Raw genomic sequence first — 25,066 nt, 5'->3', positions numbered from 1 at the left:
AGTCATTTTTCAGTTCCTCTCCTGAGCTTTTATGCACTTTGTATTACTTCCTACCATCGAGAAATCCCATGTTCCCCTACCAAGAGGTTAGAAAAACTCATTTTCAAATGAATTAATTTCTGCTTGTTTGTGAACCAACCTTGGATTTCTTCTTTCTCATGCGGTGGATTCGCGACGCGAGCTGAACAGTGGTGAGAGTCTCTGCGTAATTGGCTGGGGAGTCAGAAATGTGCGCAATCATAGTAGTCCTGCAGTTGATGTTCCCAAGTGATTCCCTCAACAACATTGTCAACTTGTTGTCCCTGTGCAAAAAAATGAGAACACCAGGAATATTTAAAGAAATCACCACCTTTTTTTGCAGAATTTTACACCACAAGCTGTGCTTTCACTCTCAGGCATATATGGTACATGAAGATAAGAAATAGGCTCCTGTTATTGACACTTAAAATGTGTCTAAATGTACACATACCAAGTTACCAATATTTTAATTTATCTGCCTGGGTATTTACAGTATGAGAACTCATTTTATTGCTTAGAAAATTGTAACCAATTGACTGATAACTAGTTATCTCAGGTTTAGATCGTACTACACAAATAAAGCTCATGAGTGCTGTATTTTTAGCTGAACAGACTTAGTACCTGGATAGTTACACTCTGTGAGCTCTGTGCAAACACTTTTAATACTAAATAAAAGAAGTCAGCAGAAATGGTAAGAAATCTCTGAACAGATATAACAATGTTAGATACCAGAAATGTAAGTGTCACCCCAACTAATCTACTTTCCATTCTGCCACCTGTGGTCTGCTCTGACATAGCAGAAGGGAAGCAGAACTTCTCTCTGGAGGCTTTCCTGGTGATGCAAATCCTCCACTGTGGACAGTAAAGCTGACAAGACAAGTTACATTTTGTCCTCCATTGGTCTCCAGGACATCTTTCCCCGCGGTTCCATGCTTCCTACTGCCCCCCTGAGCTGGTCCAACATGAGGGAACTCCTGTCACATCTGGTCACTAAACCACAGTAGGTGACAAAGTTAAGGATCTGCCCGTCCCTATTCTAACCCATACATCCTCTACTCCATACAAAACCTAGCAACTAGCCTGAGGAAAATATCTCTCTGCCTAATACAGAGAGAAAAAACCACCTGTTTGAGATGCATCACTAGATAAATATGTGAAACGACATGATTGATAACAACAGCACGAAGTTATAATGCTTTAAGAAGCAGCTTTTAACAAGCAGCAATTAAATTTAAGGACTGAAGGCCAAGTTCTGGTAAGGGTGATTACAGTATGGCTGTTGTCTGTAAGTTGGGCTCCCCACAGGTGCGTTTGACACAAAATTATTGTCGGAGACACCCCACAAAGGAACACACCTAAACATTTGCTTCTGTTAAACTAATGTGCAACATGGTGGTCTTCTTTTTTTTAATTGAAAAGATGTATCATCCAAAAAGACATACAGAAATAACAACCTTTGATGATCATACTTGATCAACACTCAAGTATTTTCCAAAATTTCAATACAATTTTTACATTTGCAAAAAGAAGAGAAAATCTATCAAATCTGGGTTGAATTATTCACTAATGTAGAGCTGGCTGCAATCAGCCAAAAATTCCATATCCAGGAAACAAAGAGAGAGAAGGAAAGAAAACATCTTAGCTATTTTCCCTCACTTTCTTTAACAATCAAACCCTCCCCAGCACTTCACCTAACTTCAGTATATACCATTATACCATTTTTGGCCATGTAACTAAGAATTTCATGTTACTTGAACATTTAAAAACCTGTGTGTGTGTTAATATGGACAAGTAGATGAACAGATACATGTACCTGTAGGAGCGACACTAAAAGAAGACAGACCCTTCTCTGACAGAACTGCCTTTAACTTCACCTTAGGGAAAGAGTAAATTGTTGATGCAATCCATTTCTCAGGTAACACCACCCACAAATTTAAGATAATGCAGACAAGAATTCACTTACTTATATGGCACATGCTTAGCACCATTAATTAAGGCCAAAATTACATTGCCCAGGGCAGAGAGAGACAGACACAGAGAGCCTCCTCCATCTCGGCTCTTGCTCAGCACTTTTTCACAGCTCCCTAGATCAATGAGATGCAAACGACTGCGTCCTCCAGACACTAAAACAAAAAGGGGAAAAACAGTTGTACATCACGTTCTTGCATGGACTCAAGCCAAACCTGGTATTCAAAAGGTATTCAAATGAAGAGAATAATGAATACAGCATGGGATAATGACCAAATAAATATTTAATTGTAAGGAAACCAGGTATTAGTCACAGCTACAAAAGTTAAAGGTGACTCAACTGGCTTGAGAGTTCATTTTTTCTTTTTAAGTTAATTGCAATTTATTATTAAAACTAATGCAAGACCACATCATTTAGAAATAAACAGTATGGTAAGAACATTCATACTTCCTCCTTTGCCACTCTTCTCCATGCGATACTGGTATATGTGAAGAGTAAAGAGCATGTGTGAATTCCTCCTATCTTCCTCCTCACATTCAGGCTTGCTGGTGCTTCTGGCAGCAATTGCAGCATCAAGGAAAAAGGCAGCTTTCTCTGCTGTCGGGGCCCTTAGCTCACTTTGGTTTTGAAGCTTGAATATAAACAAGAAAATGACTAATTAGCACAGGGGCATTTTTTTTATTATTTCTTGTTGAACTGGCTAAATCTCCAGGGCACTAAGAGAAACAAATATGTACACCATGGGAGAAGGGCTTATAAATTAAAAGCAATAAATTTTTTTTACTGGCTTAAAAGTTGTCATAACTGTTGTCAGATAAAGGAAATAAAAAGTAGAAGAAAGTCAGGCTCAGAAAAATCTATGTTGTGATATTCATTATACCTGGGTTCCACATATTGGATCTTCTCTCAGATAAACCCCAGGAGACTGGCCATCCTGAAGGCTGCCAGTGGCTACTTCAGCTAACAAATCCTTAAGGTTTTCATCTTTGCCACTGATCTCCACAGCAGATACTCTGATAGAGAAACGAGTTCCAGTTTTTTCTTTACGTTCATTGATCAATTTGAAGAGCCAAGAAATTGCACAGGGGATGATACCAAGGCTTTGTGTGGAGTTATCTTTCCCAATCATGGTAAAAGATTTTCCTAGAATGAAAAGACAAACATAAACACAATTAACCTTTCTGGTACAAGACTGTGAGTCTTCATATTGCCACCTGGTATCACCACTGTACATTACATGTAATGCCACCCTATATCACCACTGTACATTACATGTAATGCCATATGCTGCACAGATAAGGGAAAGAACAGATGCAAAAATTCAAACTATGTAATTAATAATCCATTACTATTTATTCAACTAGGCTTGCAAGTTTTGTAAGCCAGACTCACAGCAAATTAATGTTAAAAACATCTCTGATCTTTTGATTTTCATCACAATGCACCTACATAAACTTGCTCTTAAATAAGTTAATCCGATGCTACATGTTACCTTTTCAAATTAAAACTTACAGTGTAGAAATAAACTGTGATAAGTTTGCAAAGCTAATTAAAAAGAAATTCTAATCTATTCATATACTCCAGGTTTATTGTTCCAGGAGCTGACAGCATGTAATTACCAGACTGACATAGTAATTAACTGTAACGAATTTGGGAGCTCACCAAGCTTGACATGACCAAAGCAAAATATGCAACCATCTGCACCATTCACAACAGACTGGATTACTTCTGCTACTGTTCCAGAGCATACCTCAGCCTGAAAGAAAAATTGGAGACAAATAAGTGAAAGAGCATATACTGCTGTGGTTTTTACTATTCATCTGTAATGAAATGAATGACTCAATATTTTTGAGGTACAATATTCTCCCCATTTTGATGGCATCAGTCCTATTATTTTAGTAACTATGCTATCTTAAAAAATAAAATATGCTACTACAGCCTAAAATAGTTTTCAATTCTATTAAACCTATTCTCTTGGAATATTGATTCTATGACTAATGTAGCAAACTGAATGCTATCCAACCAGGCTTCCTGCTGATATAATAGCTTAGCCAAGGCTATTCAGTAATAGTAGCAACTCCACTGAAATTAAGCTACTCAGGAGTGCTCACAGGAATTAAAAAGACATCCATAGTGGAGAAAATGCATTAAGATCCCTGAATAAGATTTCATAGTATCACATTTTCCTCTTTCAGCGGAAACATCATCATCAATAAAGAGAACTTGCTAAAATACTTGATTGTGCTAAAACCAGTTTATCCACATCAGGGAAGGTTTCAAATACACAATAAGATGATCTATTAAGTACAGCAACTGGGGGCAGGGGAGGGGGCTGCTGTAAATATGTAACTCCAGTGAAATGATAAGGCTTTGTTTGCAGGTGCATGGCAGCAAGCTTGCCTCCAGCAATGCCGCCTGCACAGAAGGGGCTGCACTGGCCAACGTCACCCAAAAACACTACAACAGGCCGTACAACAGGCCCTCCACAAGGAACTGAAGAGTCATCCCAAACCAGGAGTCAACAGCCTGAAGGACTGGTGCCAAAACCAGCAGACAAGCAGGGTGTGACCAGCCACCTTGCAGCAAGGCTGGAAGCACAAGCAAGAAAACCTCACTTCCAGTTCTGGACTAATGTTGAGATCACTGTTGCGTATTTCTGCACAAAGACCCTGTTTGAACATATGCAGGATCCTAAAAACAGCTTTCAGATGTGGTTACCTTTGCTTTAGGCACTGATGTGTGTGGCAAGTTATCCTCTGTCTTTAGTGCTTGGCTAGAACTTAGACTTCATAGATATTTTCCTATCTATAATCTAGGATCCAAAAAATTAAACAAAACCCTAGGAGAAGATCTGAGGAGGGGCTTATGAACTAGACCTTGTCATATTTTCTCAGCATTCATAGACTATTTTCACCTTGGATGCTTTGTGCTGCATTTTTCACCCTAATTTTTTTTTTTCCGCAGCTCAGACTTGGTGTAGTTCTTCAAATGCTGTTGAATTAGTTCTTCTTTTTAAAGCTGTTCTAGGATTTTATTTTCTGAACCAAAGATTTTTCTCAGGAATTATCAGGTGTCCATGAGTACAACCTCACTGAATATACTGCAGACCCCAACCCTCTCGAAGACCAGCCATCCTGTCTGTGTAGCAGATTTCAGGTCTGGGGCTACTAATGAATCAATGCTCCCTTTTGGAGGCCAAAAGAAAAATATGCATCACCATCAGCACAACCATCAATATAAAATAATCAGTCAAAACCACAGCACAAACAAACTGGAAAAGGTGCAGATAATATAAAAGTTCCCTGTTCCAGTAAAACAATCCGAAGGCATTAGCTTTATCTTTCCTCCTAACAGCATTTAGTTTAACATTATTAAAGTACATGTTTATTTCCCATTGAAAGCTGTGGGGAAGGACTTTATTTCAGTACCATCAAATGGGTTAAAACGTAGCTGGATGGAAAACTGGATTTCAAACTGGCTGTGTGTCTTTCTCTCATAAGAGAATACACAAGAAGGTAATTTCGTCAGCAAATCCATCTCCCTAGCTATTATTCCTTAATTTTACATCTCAACTAAACAGAAGATGTAAGAATTTACACACTTGTCTATTAATTACCATGTTTTTTCCAGGCATTAAGGCAACTCATTCAAATAAAATTCCCCAGAAACAGAAGGAACTCTTCAGGCTATCAAATGCAGTGGCCATGAGAACACTTAGGAGGTTTATGTGAGTGACTCCAGTACCTGTGAAGCATCCTGGGGGAAAACTGCATCAAAGGCAAACATCTTTGGGACAGCAACAACACCTCTTCTGTGACCTGCATTGGAAGGCCCAGTCGCTGCTGGATCATAAAATGTGATTTGCTTTTTTCGTGGGTCTACCTTTAGGAAGGACATGGATTCAGACGTTTCGTGTGCTCCTTGAAAGGAACAAATCCTTACCATCACTTTCACCTGCAAGAATTCAGAAGAAAGCAACAACTTGGGTTCCCAGCTATAGATAAACACATGCAAAACATTCCTCCCAAACCCACTCCCCTTCCCATGATGTGTTTGTTTGTAATGTTTAGGTGTGTCAGAACAACCGTGGGACAAAAACAGAGCCAGATTTTCCAGCCTGGGGTCTTCACTGAACTCATTAGGTTTTAAAGGTGCACTTTGTCTCTGCAGCTGACACTGTTCCAGTTTTACCAACTCAATTTATAAATGTCTGATCTGCAAGCATGATCCACTGTAGGTGTAACACAATGCCAAAGAAAAGAAAATTCTGGTCTCCTGCCTTTCAACTACTTAGTGTGACCAAAAGGACACTTTGAATACCAGTCTGAGTAACACAAGGCTCAGCTACTGCACTTGAAACAAATCTAAAAACTTCCTCATTCATAATATTCTAATAAAAAGGTGTTTCTCTTACAACTGTCCCAGGCAGTTGCCTTTATGCTGTCATTGCTAGGCTCTTCAGTAGTTAGTTGCAGATTTAATGGGGGAAAAAAAAAAAGAAGGAAAAAAAAAACCAAACCACAAACCACTAAAAGGTCAAAAAGCTTGAAAAGAAACCACTCACAGGCACATTTCTATTGCAGCACTACAAATCATGACATCCTACACACAGGATTTTAAGACAGTATCTTTAGAAAGCTCCAACATGTTAGCTGTGGTTTCCAAAGCAGCTTCTGGGAGCCAAGTGACTGGGTTTCAGAAAATTCAGCAACAGTTGCACACCTGCTTCTTTTAAGCTTCCTGGAAAACACACTTACTTTAAAAACCTGTGAAATACTACCTCACACCCACTTACAACCATTTATCCTTATGAAATGCTCCCACGTCAGAACCAGCATGTTTTATACACCTTGCACTGAAGTAAATTACTATTACAGGTGCAACTTCAACTCTGAACTGCCCAGCAGATCAAACTGCAGAGAAAAGCAATGTTCAGTCAGAATTACTTTTTCCACAGTGTATGAAATGTTTCAATAACAAGCTGAACAACAGTATAATCTCCTTATCCAACTACCAGACAACTCTCACAGCACCAGAGTTAACCAGGTGGTTGAAGAGCCTCTATGGCTGTGATACACCACAGCAAATTTACATTTGCACTGTCCACAGCACCCATCACAGCACCTTCAGCTTCTCCAACACTGCTACTGAGCCATGAACACCCACCCCTGTTAAAGCACATAACATTAGTGGTGGGTTTGGCAGTTGGACTTGATCTTGAAGATCCTGCCCAACCTAGACAATTCTATGGTTCTTTGAGACAGGCTCACTTTTAGCCCTGAGCTGGATATTGCATGTGGAAGCTGGGTTCAAAAGCACTTGTCTCTGATAAAGAAAGATTCTCCATTTCAGTAAGTCTTTTGCTTAAATCTGCCAAGTGTCTGTAAGGATTTGCTTAAAATGATGTAAGTACATCATTTTGAGAACATTATGTCATTAAAACAGCGTGCACTTATTCCATGGACACATTCTTTGTGTCTACCAAAAAAATGGGCTTTGCAGTCAGCACTTGCTTGTCACTTCTGTATTCAGAGAAATACTGGCAAAGGAAGAACCAAAGCTGAAAACCAACTTCAGCAAAGCACAGCACGTGAAATGTAGGCAACACGCAGAGACCAGAGCAGGCTGAGCCACCCTCAGGGACTGCCCCTCATTCCAGACAAGATGAAAAGGTGACACAGACACATCTGCACCCAGTGTGCGCAGTGAAATGCAGTGCCCAAGCCAGGATTATCCACAGCAGATGTGGGAGCAGCAGGAAGCACCATGCTGAACTGTCCCTGTCTTTATCAGCTGGGAAGGGCAGGTAATTTGAACATTTAAGTTCTCAACTGTTCCATTCTTCCATCTCCTCCTCTCTACAGGGGCTAAGCTGCACACAGGCACCCCTACACAACTCCTCAAGTACCCTCAAAGGAAATATTTTCCACAAAGCAGCTCTAAAAGCTCTTCCCCAACATTTTTTCCAAACAAAGAGGTTAAGAAACGACCAACCCTTCCCATAAACACTGCAGGAGGCTCCACCAAACATAGCAGCTAATTCTTCCACCTATTGACTCAAGCAGTCCCCTGATTCAACACTTTCTTTTCTTTTGCCTTTCAGGGTTATATAAATATGAAAATACAGTCCCAGAAAACAAGCAAACCTTAGAATAAATGAAACAGCTGCCTCAAAAGCAAAGTGCATCAGAGGTGACACACTCAAGGCTGTTTCCCCATAAAAGCTGCATGAAGCCAGCTTTGTGTATTAGCCTGCTAGCTCAACCTTGACACGCTACTGAGGTGCTCATAAAAAATAACCTCCCTCAGGGCAAAAAAAAAAAACAAAACCTAAATATACAAATATATGTAAGTATAAATGCCCACTTCAGGGTCACTTGATTAAAATGAATTTTAAAATATATGCTGTTTTCAAAGCACTTATCTAAACAGTCCTTCCTGTTCTCTCTTCCACCTATTATTAGATTATAGCAGCCAGAGCTTGGATAAGAGGAAAACTGGTTTGCTCCTGACTTAAACAGCAAGTTACCTCCATCAGAGCATTGCTCCTCCTAAACACAATGATGGCTTCAGCCACAAAAAATCCTTGTGTGAAAAACTAGCTTTTTAAGACCACCTCTCTGAATCAGAAACATACTAAAACAGCTTTCCATGATGAATCAGATCCCAAACTTAACAGGTCTCAAGGGTCATCTTAATTTTTACAGTGGAAGTGAGCTTTCAAGACAAATGGGATGGGGGAGAGAAAAGCAGCTTGAGGGAGTTCCTCTTTTAGTGTTTTGTGTATAAAAGCTGATTTTAGAGTAGAAAAACACTGATTTCACATTTAGTTTCCCCGCCCACTAAATATATCTGTAAGTGGTATCTATCAGTAATTGTAGCGTTATAATGTGTCACACTCACTCATGATGCTGAGCCAGACTGATTTCACTCAGAAATAAAGCGGAAATGCTCATGGAAGTACCATCAAGCACAAAGATCACTCAAACATATCCCTTCACAAGAGCAAAACCTAAGAGCAGGCAGATCCTGGGTGCACACACATGCTTCTGTGGGTATAAAGGAAAGGTTTGGTGTAATACTGTTTATTCTTCTCACACTTCCTGCATGCCTGTGGTTGAGGACCAATCTTAAGTGACAGGTTTATATTCTCATCTCTGAAGTTCATCCCAGTATTCTTCTGGAGTTAATACTGCAGGAAAACAGGGTCGTATGAGTACTATAGAGCCAGCATGGCTCTTGCCTCAAGGATCAATTGAACTGCAGCTTCTCCTGGGTCTCTTTATCTAGTTCTCACACACAAGGCATGCTCACCTGTAGAGACAGCAATACGTGGTGCAGGAAATCATCCAGAAACAAGGGCTTGCAGGGAGGGGAGGATTCAGGATAACACGGGGCCTGTAAATCTGAAAGTAACTTTGGCCCATAACTAGGGAGAAAATCATCAATGACTGCACTGTAATGCTTTATTTGCTTATGAAAATGAATTACTAGAATTAAGTGCAATTAATTTCAGGCCCATTCAGGATCACCCTTCGTGGGCAATTATTCCACAATATGTCCAGCCTTCTGGGGTCAGCTCCAACTGCAGCGGTACCAGCTACTGCTGACATTTTTACAAAGCAAGGAAACACAAGAAAAGCAATTTAGAGGAGAATGAATGAAGAAATGGAAGAATAAAGGAAAAAGAACAGGTTGGGGGGGCGGGAATTGAAGAGAGGACTGGGGGTGAATGAAGAGAGAGAGAGAACACAAAAAAGAAAAGACAATACAAATTTGGTGATTTCAGAAAAGTCATCTCAGGCTCAGGGCACTCCACCACTTTTAGATTCCTTAAGGAGAGCTAAGACAGACATCCATCCTGAGATGGGAATGACCCTTTTTGCTAAAAGTAGGTATCATTACTACCTTTTTTCCCCCTTTGTTGTTTTTTCTTCAATGCAGAGAACGATTCAAAGTAAAAGAATTACAAGTGGAAGTTTATAATTATGAAGGATGTAAGACCTTGTACATAGACATTCATGCAGACATTGAATACTGGATAGAGGCTCTATTTTAATGAGGATGTTGATAGAAAAAGAGGCTAGGTTTGTATTTGAGTTCAATTTCTGCAAATAAAAATAAAAGAAACATAAATATCACAATATTTGCACATTATTAACATTTTTCTCAGTGCCTGAAGACAGCCTAAATCATAGAAATAACTGAAGCATCTCATTAATTAACTGACTGATCTGGTGGGTTTTGTACACTGGGGGTTCACACTGCATTACTGAACTTTTCCAAATTCGTGTTTCTGCAGAAACCAGGAGGTCAGCAGAATTGCTGAAGGAAATCCTATTAAAATCAAAAGTGCTTGGGAAAAGAAGATGGCAAATGTATCTTGAATATGTCATTATAAGATAAAGAATTAAAAAAAAATAAATAAACAAACACCTAATTTGGAAAACCTCTAGAAATGGGTGGCATAAGGTCAGAGGCCCCTCACCCAGCACAACATGGCTGTAATTTTAACCTACACTGGCAAGGATGAGAGAGTTTCAGAGCTGTCTTGGGATGACCTTATGATGTATATCCCACATTGCTGCCTATGCCCAGAAATTAATTTTGTGCCTTTCTATGCCTCTAAACTGAGCCTGAGAGGGGGAAGGAAAACTGAGAAAAACTTTTTCAAGGAATTTTTTTTTTTTTAAGTCTATCTGTCAGCTTACAGTGGATGTCAGGACAAAGAAAGGCAACAAAAGAAAACAGCCACTAGAATTCATTTGCTCTAGCTATGCGAGGGCAAACCTAAGGGATAGATGCTGAAGCATAAAAACAAAAATCACACCAGTTTTATGTAAACACGCGGGATTTTAAGGAGACAAATTGGCAAAAGGGCAGATTTCCAAAAAAAAAAAAAAAGGGGGAAAAAGAAAAGTCTTCTGTGGGGAAGACAAGGCTGTGTGGAGGACTCTAGGGACAAACCCCATTATTTTTAGAAACATGACATCACTAGAGAATCACAGATCCACTCAAATATCAGTAACCTGCTGGAGTCCTGAGACAAAACTCTAGACCTTGAGATCTTTAACCTTTATGGAAGTCAAATCTAGATGTATATTTAACAATTTTCACCTGAACACTAAAATATCTCAGAAACTCAGGGATGTACATCCTGGCTCGTAGCAGCCCTTCCTCCCCTTGCAGCCCTCCTCCTCCTCCTTTGATACTGGCTTCCCCAGTTCACACCAAAGGGTCACAAGGAGAGACCTTCTGCCCCACGGTCACGTCGCAGCCACTGTTCCCATGCTGAGACCTTCTCCAGCATTGCCAATCCCATGTGACCCCTTGGTGTGGGCTTGTAACTTCCAGATCTCCCCAAGATACTGAACCAGCTGGAGTTGAGGAGAACAGGACAGAGGAGTGACAGCAACCAAAATAATGGGCTGGCTTCAGGGCTCATCAACACAGTGCAGAGCATCTGGTCAGTGCCAGAAAGCAGGTCTGGAAAAAGCAAAAGACAGACCAAAAATCTGTGAAATCCAAAACCTGAAGTAACTCTCTGACAGCTGAAGGTGAGACTGATGGTCACAACTAGCAATTTTATCTAATAAGGCCCATATATTTTGGATCTGAATTGAATGAAACTATCACAAAGCTGCACATTAAAGAACTCCTCCAAGATCAGTGAGGCATGCTTTGTCCCAGAAAAAAAATCATGTCCAAGGCTGAATTTGCAGAGAAAAGAATCAGTGATCAACAAAAGAGAATGACACAATCCTACACAATTTTAGACAGAAACAGCCAGGAGATTGACAATCAGGTTCTCATAGATTATTATCCCATAATCAAGAGAGATGGAAAGGCTTTAAACTCTGACACCAGAGAAAGGGGAAGGACCATCTGACACTTAAAGAACCAGATAATTTGAATTCTGTTCTTAAGACTGTCACAGACCTCTACCACATTTCAGACAACAAATACAAAAAATTTTACACACACATATATATATCTTGCAAAATTGGTCATTCATCTTTCAGTGAAGGGTGCCAAACACTCTACATGGTTTAATTAGGGGCAGACATGTAGACACAGAAGACTCCAGTAATTCACTAGGTAATGACTAGCTCCATGGCATTTTGAATGTTGAGGAAATTAGGATCCTAACCCAGCCAAGTATGTTAGCACAGGCATAACTGTAACATATGGTACCTCCTTTGAAATCAATGGATGTGCAGTGTTTATGTTTTTGTAGTGATGCTTTGTTAGCATCTGATGCTTACATAGTTGTCAAGTTTCATATTAGACATAATAAGAAAGAAAAAAATAAAAGGAATGGATTAAAAAGCATGTAAAATTTTTAAATACATGTGCTCAAGCCTTTTTTACTAAAATAAATTCTTACTTTGTCTGTCTGCATTTTGGGAAGGTGCTGGCACTATACTGGAATCCATTTTAAAAATGCTGGTCATATTCTGCATTACAGCAGTATCATAATCCCTAAATGAACAAGCTATTTGGTCTTTAGCAATAAATGTCATTATAACAAATTTGAATGGACACTAAATATTCCCTAGAAACATGCATCCTTGACAGGCATCGTGCAGCCAGGAAGTTAATTTTGTCCAATGTTCACAAAATGGCGTGTAACAGCAGGTTAATTAAATAACTATGTTTAGACATCCACCATTCCGAACTAAGATTTCTCACCAAGAAATTACAAAGAATTCACAATCCATTGAATAAAGACCATTTTCCAATGAAATCACTTATTTTTCAACTACAGTGTAAATCAAATTACAAAAGTCCTAGTTCAGAGCCAATATTTTTCATGGATTTAATTGTAACTGACAGATAAATAACCCTTGCTAAATTGGTTTACCGTGGGTAGCTCTTACAAGCTTTTCATATACTGCCACTACCAGTGGATGGCAAATTTATATGCAAAATTGCCACTCTACCATAGACCATCTAGCTCCCCTGGGAGAACCTGAAAAAAAAAGAAAAATTAAAATCTCTTCTATATTGTACTCTGCTAAAGGAGAATTAATTCTGTACACTCAGAAAACATGCAGAAAAACTATTCCATTTTTTCAAGGTGAAAATAAAGTACAAGAACTTCTGTATTTTTATCTCACTTTTCCACATTCTTGTCTAAGCAGTTCAAGGCATTTTGGCAGGGATGCCAGTACCTTGGATGATACAGTTCTACCTACATCAATAGGCAAGTACTTACTGTGACACATGACTTATATCAGAAATAACGCTTCAGTCATTAGGGAACAAGGAGCAGTAAAAATGACAAAATTAAGTACCTATTTGTTATCCGTCATCAAACCATTGTAAGAACCAGTGAATGGGACACACAGCACGCTTAAGAAAACCCTGCATTATCAGTAAATCATACTGCAGTATCTCAGCGATGGCTTGGTAAAGCATAAATGAAAGTAAATGTCTAAAACTCATAAATGGAGAGCAGTATGCCTATACCTGTCCAAGAAACATGTCTGACAATTCAGGTTGTCTTTAAATGCTCCACTTCAATTGTCTCACATAGGAGGATTCTGTCATCCTAACATAAAAAAAAATGACAGAATCCTTAGAAGAGACAAGCACTTAAAGTTGCTGTTGTAAGTGATGCAGTATTATAAAGAATGAGCTGAATAGAACCCCAGAAAATAACATTTTGCATGAAAAAGGCTTCCCACCATGCTAAAGAAAAATAGCACATTAGAATGCTACACAGCAGCCACTGTAAAAAGGATGTCTTTCTTAATACCACAATATGATAAATTATCTTAAGTAGCACATTAATGTCAGAAATTGAGCATAATCTAACTTCTTTCCAGTGACAATATTAAATGGCTTTCAGACGTCTTTCCTACTATTCTGACATTAAATTTAATAACACCCAGAGAGACCACAAAAATGATTCAGTTACAAGAATCATAGTGCACTGGATCACTGCCTTTTAAGTGGGATTCAACTAAATGGTTTGGACTCTGATGCTTTTGGCACATTCAAGAGAAAGGTACGAGTTTTGCTACGTAACATTTATCAGTAGTGAGCACATTCCTTTCAGTATCCAGTTTGAACTGATAGTGGCATCTTTCTTTGTGCATGAGTTTGATTACTGTTGATTATATGAAACACAGGTCCCAGGCAGACCTACTGTTCTAAATTGTTGTCTTTTTTTTTTTTTTAAAAAAAAACTTTCCCCTGTTGGTATTCCTGAGTATTGACAACCCCAGAAAGCACCTATGAGAGTGTGTAACATTTTGCAATCTTACTAAACAAAATTAAGCAAACGGCTTAATTAAAGATTTGTATCATAGGACAAGTCCACATACTGCTGCTGAAATTATTACAAGCAGAAAATTTGGTATTTCTGAAATGCAAAAGAAATTAGTAAGACATTTATTTTCCACCTTTCAGAAGAATACTTAAAACAGTGAGAAATCATAAATACAAATTGCAGAAGATATGTAAGGGCTCTCTGCTGAAGTCTCTAATAACAAATGTATTCAACCATAAAAGCCATATATCAATTTCACTGCAGAAGAACTGGATCATATACATGGAGATGATGATGTGAAATTAAGAATAAATTTACATCTTGGGCTCAAATAATCAATAACTGAGTGCAAGTGAGAGAAGTGGCCATCACGATCTCTCCACACTCCTGCCTCACCCAGCAATGCTCACAATACACAGTAACTGCATTTGCTGTCGTCATGCAGCTTATGAAAGGCAAGAACTCAAGCCTCTTCCTTTCCCCAAATGTCTGTTGTGCTCAAACATTCAAGACAAGGTCCCACAACCAGTGGCAGGACCTGTTTGTTCAGTTCTAGACTCCACAGAAGAACACAAGATAGTCCAGATGCTACCTTCAATCAGTTCCTTAGATTCAACTGTCCCACCACCCAGTTCAGAATAACTCTTATTTCTCTGTTGGCCCCAAAATGATTTCCCATTTTCCACATTGTTTCTGTGCCTCCTACAATATATTGAACCAACCTTGAGTATCAGTGGATGGAAAAAATGTTAAGAATTACCACTGCAGAGACAATACAGAAAGCAGGCCATATTTGCTGTTGTACGTGCTTCAACACGTACTTTAAGCTTCCAGTGGATTTACGAGAGAAATGGGACTGCACAGAATGTACAAATGTACAAATAGTAATTAGTCACTGTAGTATTCAGGCATTGCTCACTTAGAATAAATAGCATTTTGGTACAGTTGGCATATCATTCATCTCTTCATTTTTTCATAAAGGGAGGCACATTCCTCTCATTGAAGCATCTTGGACACTGCATGGTTTCCAGTTAGTTACTTCTATTTTTCCTTCTCACAGAACAACTTATCAGAGGTGAGGGAGGCAAAGGCTGCCCCACCAGCTGCTTAACCCACTGTAACCACACTGTAATAGTGAGGGACACTGCTGGAATGGGAATGATCACACAAACCATGGAGAGTATCAACCACAGCCACAGATGCTGTGGTAGGAAAAAGTGACTCCAGAATTCATCACTGATTCTGTCTCATATGTGTATCTTATATTCATTATTGGACAGGCTGCAAGAAAAAGTCGAGGAAAATGATAACCAGGAGGAGTGTAAAGTAAAAAGCTGTTAGAACACAGACCGATGTTAACAGAGGACCACAGCACAACTGCCAGGGTTTACTGACTGCTCTCTCCATTGCTGTGATACTTAAAGCAGTGAGGAAGAAAAGTAATTACTTTATTCCCATCACCCTCATCATGAGATACCAGCTGAGTAAATCTTGATCAGCAGAAGCTGATCAGTAGGAAATAATGGAGAGTGCTAATGCATAGTGAGCTAAATGCTACCAAAAGCTATCTGGCATCGCTCAGAAAAGGTGAAACTATGAATTTTTAGTACTAAAGAACACCTATAGAGAAGTGACACTTCTCCTTTGATCACAAGTTCTAAGAATTCGGACACATGAAATTTCATTTGGGTGGACTCATTTTTAGAAAAATCTGCATTGCTGCAGGGCTTTTTAAGGGCAAACACTGATATTTATGAAGTTGCAAAAGAGGAATGGGTTAAGAGACATTTAGTTGGTACTGCATATCTTAACTCTGTGTTTCAGAAACGCATAGCTACTTTGGTTTTCGAGGAGCATTAAAACCAGTAACTAGCATATGCCATCACCATTTGGATGCTCTAAAACCTAACTCAAGAACTAATTCAATTAGCAGAGAGCTCTTATCCTCTCCAGCAAAGCACAGGACTCTTCCAAATTGTGGTTAACAAGGATTTGGTGAGAAGGACACAGCTGGAACCCTCTCAGAATCCCAGAATATGCTGAGCTGGAAGGGACCCACAAGGATCATTGAGTCCAACTCCTGGCCCTGCACAGCACCATCCCCAAGAATCACAGCATCTTCAGTATCTCTAACAGTAAACAGCATCTTCAATTCTCTGTGATCCTTGTACGTCCCTTCCAACTCAGGATATTCTGTGATTCTATGTTTTTAATGTTTTCAGCTGAGAGCTAAGTAGCAGGCATTTTGAGACTCAACAGACAGACAAATCCTGTGCTGAAGGAGAAGCTCCCACAGCTGAACTGCTCAGGGTCCTACCATATCCTTGGCATCCTGGTCGAGCTTTTCTCTTGGAAAGTTCCCTGCTCTACTCACTAAAAAAATATGTAGAGCACATGACCCAAGGAATATTATCTCCAGCCCGCCGAAATCATGCACTTGATCATAGACTTTGTTAATCTGTTTGAAGACGCCAGATAAAGCAGTGCTTTCCATGAGGTACAAGTCATGCTGGAAAGCTCCACCAGCCACCCTCAAAGCACAGGAAAAAGCCTGAAGTCTCTTGGCTACACACAGCTGCAGGCACACAAGTGCAGAGACAGTTTTATTGAGATGTGGGCACAAGGATATACAATCATACTTTAAAGGTCTTCCTAAGGCAAAGTGCCTCAGAAGTGCCATGCTTCCTGTTACTCCTGGTGCCACAGCCAAGTACTAAGTCTCACAGAAAAAAACCAGGCACAACAAATGGGTTTTGTTAAAAAACAGACATAGAAAGGACATTCCTCAGCAAACCCTCCTCCACCTGGTAATGTCTAAATTACTGTGCCAGGTTTACTGTATTCCATCACTTAATACTACATCCTCTTTTCTAAGACACTGAAAAGGCAAGAGAAAAAAACCAACACATTTTCATCTGTGAATTTCCACCTGCTTAAAATAGCCCAAATCACTCCTTTATTTCCATTAAGCACAAAGTCAGTTAGGAAATATGGAGTATTATCTGTGAACAAGTGTCAGCTCTAGGTATTTAGGCTGACAAACTCTTTATGTTAATGCTGATTCGTATAGTTACTCTAGGTGCATATTTTAGCTCTCCTGTGCACATTACATACTTCAATTCTATCTTCAAACACTAATCTCTTGTAGCCTATGTAAATAAGTATTCAGACTCTGTTGTGTGGGTGATTAAACAGTTATAAATATGAATAAAGCTCCAAGTAATTGGGTTGTATTGTAATTAATTTTAGATAAACTTAGCACCAGTTTTTCAATTTCAAAGGTGCTGCATTTCCTAAGTTGGTGAGACTGCTACTCCATTTCCATATTCTTACAATGACACATGAAGCAGAGGGAAACAAAGCCCCCTCAGCATCTCTCCTTAACCTCAGCAGAGACAGCACCAGCACCAGTGGCTGAGTCCTGCTGGCAACACAGAGACTATTTCTTCCACAGCTGGAGCCTGTATGGGCACTGGGTTTGGACTGAATGGGTTTGGATACCAAAGGAAATTTTGTCTCTTACTCTTTGCAAAGTCCACAGGAGATAACAGCACTCAGGCACATTCAAATGGATGTGGCTCTCTGTCTATCCCAAGACCCTTTGCTTGAGTCTATCCAACTCAGTTCTAGGCCAAAAGCTTCCAGCCCGGTTAAAATTTGTCTAGAAAAATATTTTAAAATATTGAAATCCGAAGTTACCTTTCCAATGCCAGGGTTGTCCTTGATTTTGGACACAGCTCTCAGAAGGCATGGTGGTGCTGGGGGAGGACAGAGCTGCAGGATGCCACTAAAGTTAGTAGCATAAATAGAGAAGTCGTGTGTGTGTGGCAGGGGCGGATGGTATTTCTTTCTCTTCGAAGACAGGTTAAGCTTCTGTGCTGCTCTGTATAAAAGTAATAGCAAGAAAGGACAGTGTTACTTAGGCGTTAACAGGAATCTGAACCAGACAAACAGATCCTCATTGTCATCACTGCCTGTTTTACAAATCAAGTCACTGCATTCTAATCTGATTTCATAAGGACAAGTCATCAGGACATTAATAGAGGAAACATGGGTAGAAAAATTACTGGCAAAATATTCAGTTAATTTCTCTCCCAACAGAAATTCAACTGTAATCTAATTTGCCCTTCTTTCCCCCAACAGCTTGACATCTGAATCCTAAAAACTAACATCTCACTGACGTAATAAAAAGCTGAAATAATCCCCTTGTCACTGGCAGAACCAGATGGACTTTGCTGGTGATAACATTATGAAAGTGGTTCTTTGTACTCTACAAGTTACTCAAGACAGAGGATAGCACTCCAAGTCAGCCAAACTCAAGATCCTCTCCTGTTGGCAGCACAGAAAATCTTTAGATAACAGAAAATTTCCTTCAAGACAGATTGGTTTTTCCTCCCCAATCCCATTCTTTCACATTAAAATGAAAAGCTATTAAAAAGACACGCTTTAACGTGCTGAATGATAATGATCCTGCTTTTGAAATGTAGAATTTCAAAACATAAAAGATGAAGGAGGAAAAATTAGAACATACAATTAAAATTGTAACATTCTTCCTTGTGAATAAAAATAGGAACATAATCAGTTTTTTCTGCTATTCCCCATCAGCAACACCAAACAACAGAGCAAGAAACAAAAACAGAAACTCTTCTCTACATCAAACACAACATGGGAAAATAAAAATCACCCTGCAGAATTAAGCAGAATAAAATATATACATCAGCAAGCACATGCTGGCAACTGGGCATGGCAATGAGGGTGAAAGCTCAGTTCTCTCAAAGTCAAGGAGAGCTTTACCACCTGAAAACGACATGTATGATCCAACACTGAGACTGTCAGTAGATAGTCCATCCACAGATAATGATCATAAAAGCATCCAACATACCTTTTAGCATTACTCTGAATGACTGTTAGGCCAGCAAAAGCCAAGATGTCCCACTGCCAGCATCTCTGGACACCCTGAGTCCACTGATGCCAGCAGGTCTTCTGAGGACAAACCACTATTCTGGTCCATGCTTGCAAAATAAGGGCTTGTCGCTTTGAACAAATTATTAAGTATCTTTATACAATGACTACTTTACATTTTCATCTTGTCTTTCAGCCCAAGATCTCCAAGTACTTTTCAGTGAGATCAAACTGGAAGTAGCATCTGTGAGGTATTATAAGCAACAGACCTACAGAGAAACTAAGGCAGTATTTTCCTGTCATAACGAATTAAGGGTACATCTAGAAGCCTAACCTTGCCATGAATCTTGTCATCATTGTCAGGCAGCCTCAGGCCTAAGACAGCTTAGTAAGCTGATCAGAGAGGGAAGCCATTTCTTTGCTTGTATTTATTGTAGGTTAGAAATAAAAATTAACACCAAGAGCAGAAGGGCTGCACAGTTTCTTCCAGCTTTTAAAGCACTCATTTGAAGCACTATTGGCTTCAAATGAGCAACAGTACAAAGAACTGGTTGTGTCTGAGGAGCAAAACTGGACACTTGAGTCTAAATTAGACAGCTAATTAGTACAACAGCTAGGACTCTCAACACAGATCTCCAAAACCCCCAGTCCTTTTCTCTATATTCCAAAACTTGTATGTTAAACTCCTGAACCCTTTTACTTCGACTTCTCAAGATGCAGACCCCCTATGTGCTTCCTTCTCCCTCTATAAACACTACAGTATTTAGAAAAAGACAAAGATTCTTGTGATGAAAAAATGAGGCTATAGTTCCAAACTCAGAGGGAGCCCAAAGCCACTGTCTTTTGAGGAATGAGTTGGACTTTTGCCTCTGAGGAAAGAAGCAGCTTTTGACTCCTACTGCATCCTGAAACCAGCAGGAACTGCATCCCACAGTGAAGCAAAATACCACAAGCATGGGTTTATACAGAACCTCAAGGGTCTGGTGGCAATGAGAACTCATTTAACTGCCTAAATCTCAAATCCCCTTGCTAATACTTCATTCAGTATGAAACCATATGCTGAAATAGGACACTGGGAACACAGTTGCACAACTTCACTGTGGTTGCAGCTGCACATTAAACTGTAATGACTCCTAAATTATATGCAGCTTTACTGTGCAGAAAAGTCTCTACCTGTTGGTACTGTCATTGTGGAACTCAAGACAGTCATTAGTATCTATCTATCTCCAAGTACCAATTAACAATCCTGGTTACTATTTAATTGTCTTGTTGATTAATATGAAAGATAATGTTTATTTTCTTGTTTACATGCTATGATCCCTTGTTGAAATTATAAAAACTCCTCAAGAGAATGTCTTCAAAGAGCAATCAAGATATACATTAAATCCTGATGAAATAATTACTCCTGCAACAGATCTGGCTGCAGGAGCTCCTCTGGGAAACATACATGAAAGAGAATGAGATACAAAGGACAAATTTACTCAGGAATTGTGTGTTCAAGCAGCTAACTAAGCACTAACACTCAATGAGTAACTGCACCCAAAAAGGCCAAGCTGAGCAAAGCATATAAACAATGAACAGAAAATGCCACTTTTTAGAAGTATAGCATTTCTCAAAATACCTCAGTAGCACATTTCTGCGGCATTTTGATAAGCAGATCTAAGATACTAAATCTGTTACTAATTGCCTTAACTTCTGCACCAAGACAGAACCACTTTCAAACTGGTTCACTTTGACAGTATGCATTACCTTCCTGCACCTCCACTGTTCAAAGGACAGAGGCATATGCTACCTAAAGCAATTAACTGCTGTAGTGCTGATAAATCCTCTTCCTGTGAGTCTGGAGGGTGATGATTTTACTAAGAAATTTGGCAAAGTGACTGTTGATGTCCATGTGAGATAACAGGAAACTGAAAGCAGAGGAACTGGAGTAGTTGTTGTAGAAAATAATCAGTGCTTTGATGGGCAATCGGCCAACTCCACTAATAATGATGTGTGTGGTTCACACTTAAAAAGCATCTCTTGTCAGGTAACAGTGCACAAAGCTTAATTACAACCTCTCTGTGTTTGAATGCAAGAATGGCTTTGCCTGATATTAAAACAAGGTTATTTCTGGAGTTGGAACACCACAGACATCTTGTACAAGCAGTATCAAACAGCTTGCTGGGCTTGATTTTGTTTGTTGTTTTGGGTTTTTTTCTAAAAGCGAAAGGGTAAGGATCTAATTGAAAGCATAGGGCAGTTGAGGCAAAACAAAACATCACTATCAAACTGTAGACTCTGAATATTAATTCAAGTAATTGTCATCCTCAGCTCCTATAAAAAGCAGAGCCAGTCCTTTAACAAAAAGCCAGTTGGGCAGCAGCTTTCCCATGCTTTGCTTGGGCTCCTGGACAGGTCCAGGCAAAGAGCACAACAGAAACACTCATCAATCCCTATGTGCTTCCTGTAGAACCAACAATATACTTGGTGGCATCCCAGCCACCTACTCATTAGGCCAAAATATAGGCCAAGCTGGTTCTGGACATGGGCCCAAATAAATCAAACAAAATCTAACTTCACAAACCTCTTTACTTCAGTAAAATTCATGAGAGGATGCATTTACATGGAGCCAACCCTGAGACACTCCAAAGTGCTGGTCTTTCTGCAACAACACATTTCTGAATTTGCACTTAAGTTTTCAGGTGTGTCTTTTCTCCGGAATTCCTTTACTCAGGGTGAATTTTTTCCATGGAGACAGGGCTGGTAAAGCTGTCCTAAACTGGGCCCTTTTTGCCTAGCACCAGAAAGACAGAACTCGAGCTCATACCACATCACTTTCTGTAGGGACACTAATTGGGTGCTATGTCCATTGCCTGACCTGCTTCTTTTTCTCAAATTTGGTCTTGCACAGGAGGCCGTCACACACACCTTCAGCACCACAATGGGCTGTCTGACCTTGTCCAGTATCACCTTCTGTTTCCTCTCAGGGAAAATTATGACCTGCAGGGAATTCTACGCAAAACTTAAGCATTACAGTCATTTGTTTCTCCGGGCGTTTGCCAAACACTTGTCATAGCTTTGACAGAGTTTTACACTTTCCACCTACCTTCTCTTTCCCCATTCAGCCTTCACAAGCACTCCGCTACAAAACATTCTTGCAAGGGAAACTAAGCCCCACACCCCTACGCTTCTCTTCCAATTAAAGCATGAGAGACATTCATGTATATTGCTTTTACCTCCAGCTGTGAGATCTACTGTCTGCATTTTGCTTAACTCTTTCCCTCTTTAATAGAAGATGTCTTTTAAGATGCTCTGGAGAGTTCTTTCCTCATAGCTAGGTGTCACGGTAGAAAATAAAACTAATATATGGCACATGCAGGGGCACTCAAATATCAAATGACAGGGGACAGGCTCTAACCTGCTCTTTCCCCCACACAATTTACAGATTACTAGGTTTTCTGCCATGCATGGATGAGACCAGTGAGGAAAACCACAGCCAGATCAATTACATAATGCTCAGCATCTAGGGAACAAGACCGTGCAACAACAGTAGCTACAAAGCCTGCTCGTTGAAAGAGCCATGCCATTTTTAATTTTAAATTCTGCCTATGTTGTTAGCATGACATTTCAGATACTCTGATGTACAGCAAGCTGCTTCTAGCTTGCACTCCCTGCACACGTTCTGCACATTATAGCTGTGAAAGTAAACAGCACCATTTAAATCCCTAAAGCACTCTTTCTGAGCATAATTTCTCCACAAAAAAAAAGGAAAATCAGATTTGAAGCTTTCATAATGATGCAAAATTATAAAATTTTTGTAAATTTTATTAACCTTCAAAAGAAAGAGAGCTAGGAAATATACTTTGTGACTCCTACTACAAATGGATCAACTGAGATAAATGAAGAGGACTTAATGGACACAGTACATTTTAGGACAAACTGGCAGAAGTCAGAAATAGAACTGCTTCCCATTATTAAGCTCCACTGACAAGAATAATAAAAGAAAACTTCTGCACATTCATTTCAACATTACTCATTAAATATTAACAGTTTTAGTGTTATTAGTCAGTCTTATCTTTCAGAGATCACTATCATTATTCATATTGTGACAATGCTTAAGGGCTTCACTGAAAGGGTCAAGGCCAAAGACGTGTACAGTCCAAGCCTTAAATATCCTGAACTTTGGAGTTTACACAAGAGTATGCTTACTCAAGACTTTTAGTTTGACCTTGACAGACATCATGGAAGTGATTTTTATCCTTATTCTGAGCCATCTGCATTATGGATGCAGGCTCACACTGAGAACCAGTGTACCCTAAAGCAAAGCTCTCCCAAACTTTCCCAGTTCCCAGCTTAACCAGACATAAATTCCCCCCACATAACCAACACCCTAATCTTTTCCTGCTGCCAACCAGTTCCAAAGGAAACAGTGGGAACTTAACAGCCTGTCATCCTACCTGCAGCTCCAGTTATTGTTTTGAGTTATGTACTTGTATTGAGTTATATCACTGTTGTGATCCAGTTTTAAGGTTCTTAGAAATGCCTCTGCCCAAATTAAGCTGCAAACGAGACCATATGCCAGTGACAACAGTAAGGGTTTTATCTGATGGTAAATAAGAGAGAGAGAGAGAGAGAGAGAAAGAAAGAAAGTAACTAGAAAATAGGTGGGGGGGACAGAAAGAGTGACAGGGACAGAGTAAGGAAAATATCACCACTCCATGCATCACAATGTTCCATTGATCCTCTCCAGCTGGTGTTCTTGGTGGTGAAGGTCCCCCCAAAAGCATAGAATCCGATGGGTTTATACACCCTCCAGCCAGGTAGCAATGTCCAGGCATGTCCCCCTGGGGTGGGGGGTCAGTCTCTCACGGCAGACTCTGGGTCTGTTGCACCACGTGCAGTCCTGTGGGGCTGAGCCTCTCACACGAAGGTCCCGTGGATGTGCCCTGTGGCGTTGGGGTTCCACAGCTGGGCCGGTTTGTGTAACAGAGGATGGGTGTTCAGTGCCTCTGACCAGAGGTTGCACCACATACCCAAAACCTCCTCCTCCCCTGCCTCAATTGGATGGGGGGTGGTCTTTGTAAACCTAGCTTCTGTGAGCTGTGCTCTCCCCCCACCCCAATCTCAGGTGGGGATGATTGAACAATGGGTTTCCCTTTATCTAATCAGCAGTTTGACTTTCAGTTCAAAGTCCCACTCTTCAGGGAGGCTTCTTTGGTTGTAGCTCCTTTATAATGAGCAAAACTTTATATCAATGTTTGAGGCATGAACTATCTTCAGTCTCTGACAGCCACCCCGTGACTCAAACATCATAATAAATGTCTCTTTCCTAGAGGTCCTCTTCACTTTGTGGGTTGTCCACAGAGGTGATGAGGAGAGAGAACAGGAAAAAGGATAGAAACAGTAGAAGCAACAACACAAGTAATCTTACAGTGTCCAACAATGTCAAAATGCAAATTTAATTGTAATCATCAATTCAATTTTCATTAGTCAGTGCTTCCACCCCGTGAATCCCAGGAATCAGTGTTTTTTAATGCATAGTGGGTGTGAGGGATATCACAGTATTGTATCTCTTAGATGTTGGTTCAGTATGTTTCGAAATTAGTTATAGAATTATGCAGCAGGTCTTCATTTTTAAATTCCACAGAGGGGTATCCTGAACAGGTACATGTATTAATATGTGTCAATTAGCCAAGTTTCAAGAGGATTCCCAGCTCTTGTGGTATAATTGATTGACTTTGCGCCCTGGAATAAATGTGAAGGGATTGGTTGAGGATGTGTGCTTTCTTCTTGACTGCATTCACATATAGTTAGAAGAGTTTCATAGGTAATATTCTTTCTCTGCTGGATAACTCTACACATTATGAAGGATTCATTTTTATGATACAAGATTAACACACAAAACATTTCCATACAAA

General features: G+C 39.8%; 1 protein-coding gene across 2 annotated transcripts in view; it reads right to left on the bottom strand.

Moving 5' to 3' along the window:
• The window catches only part of KIF26A (kinesin family member 26A), a 101,701-nt gene that overhangs the window by 10,448 nt on the left and 66,187 nt on the right, over window positions 1-25,066 (bottom strand). For both annotated transcript variants that reach the window (XM_042047126.1, XM_042047127.1), the window contains exons 5-11: window positions 17,964-18,147; window positions 5,732-5,941; window positions 3,650-3,743; window positions 2,868-3,130; window positions 2,435-2,618; window positions 1,982-2,141; window positions 140-302 (exon numbers count right to left, since the gene is read on the bottom strand). In XM_042047126.1, coding sequence (XP_041903060.1) covers window positions 140-302; window positions 1,982-2,141; window positions 2,435-2,618; window positions 2,868-3,130; window positions 3,650-3,743; window positions 5,732-5,941; window positions 17,964-18,147 — 1,258 coding nt within the window. The remainder of the gene's footprint in view (window positions 1-139; window positions 303-1,981; window positions 2,142-2,434; window positions 2,619-2,867; window positions 3,131-3,649; window positions 3,744-5,731; window positions 5,942-17,963; window positions 18,148-25,066) is intronic.

This window comes from Corvus kubaryi, unplaced genomic scaffold, assembly GCF_017639235.1.
Source record: "Corvus kubaryi isolate FWS band 111438036 unplaced genomic scaffold, C.kubaryi_AGA036_p1.0 66, whole genome shotgun sequence".
NCBI lineage: Eukaryota > Metazoa > Chordata > Aves > Passeriformes > Corvidae > Corvus > Corvus kubaryi.
Note: the sequence above shows the minus strand (reverse complement) of the source record. Positions and strands in the feature narration are given on the sequence as shown.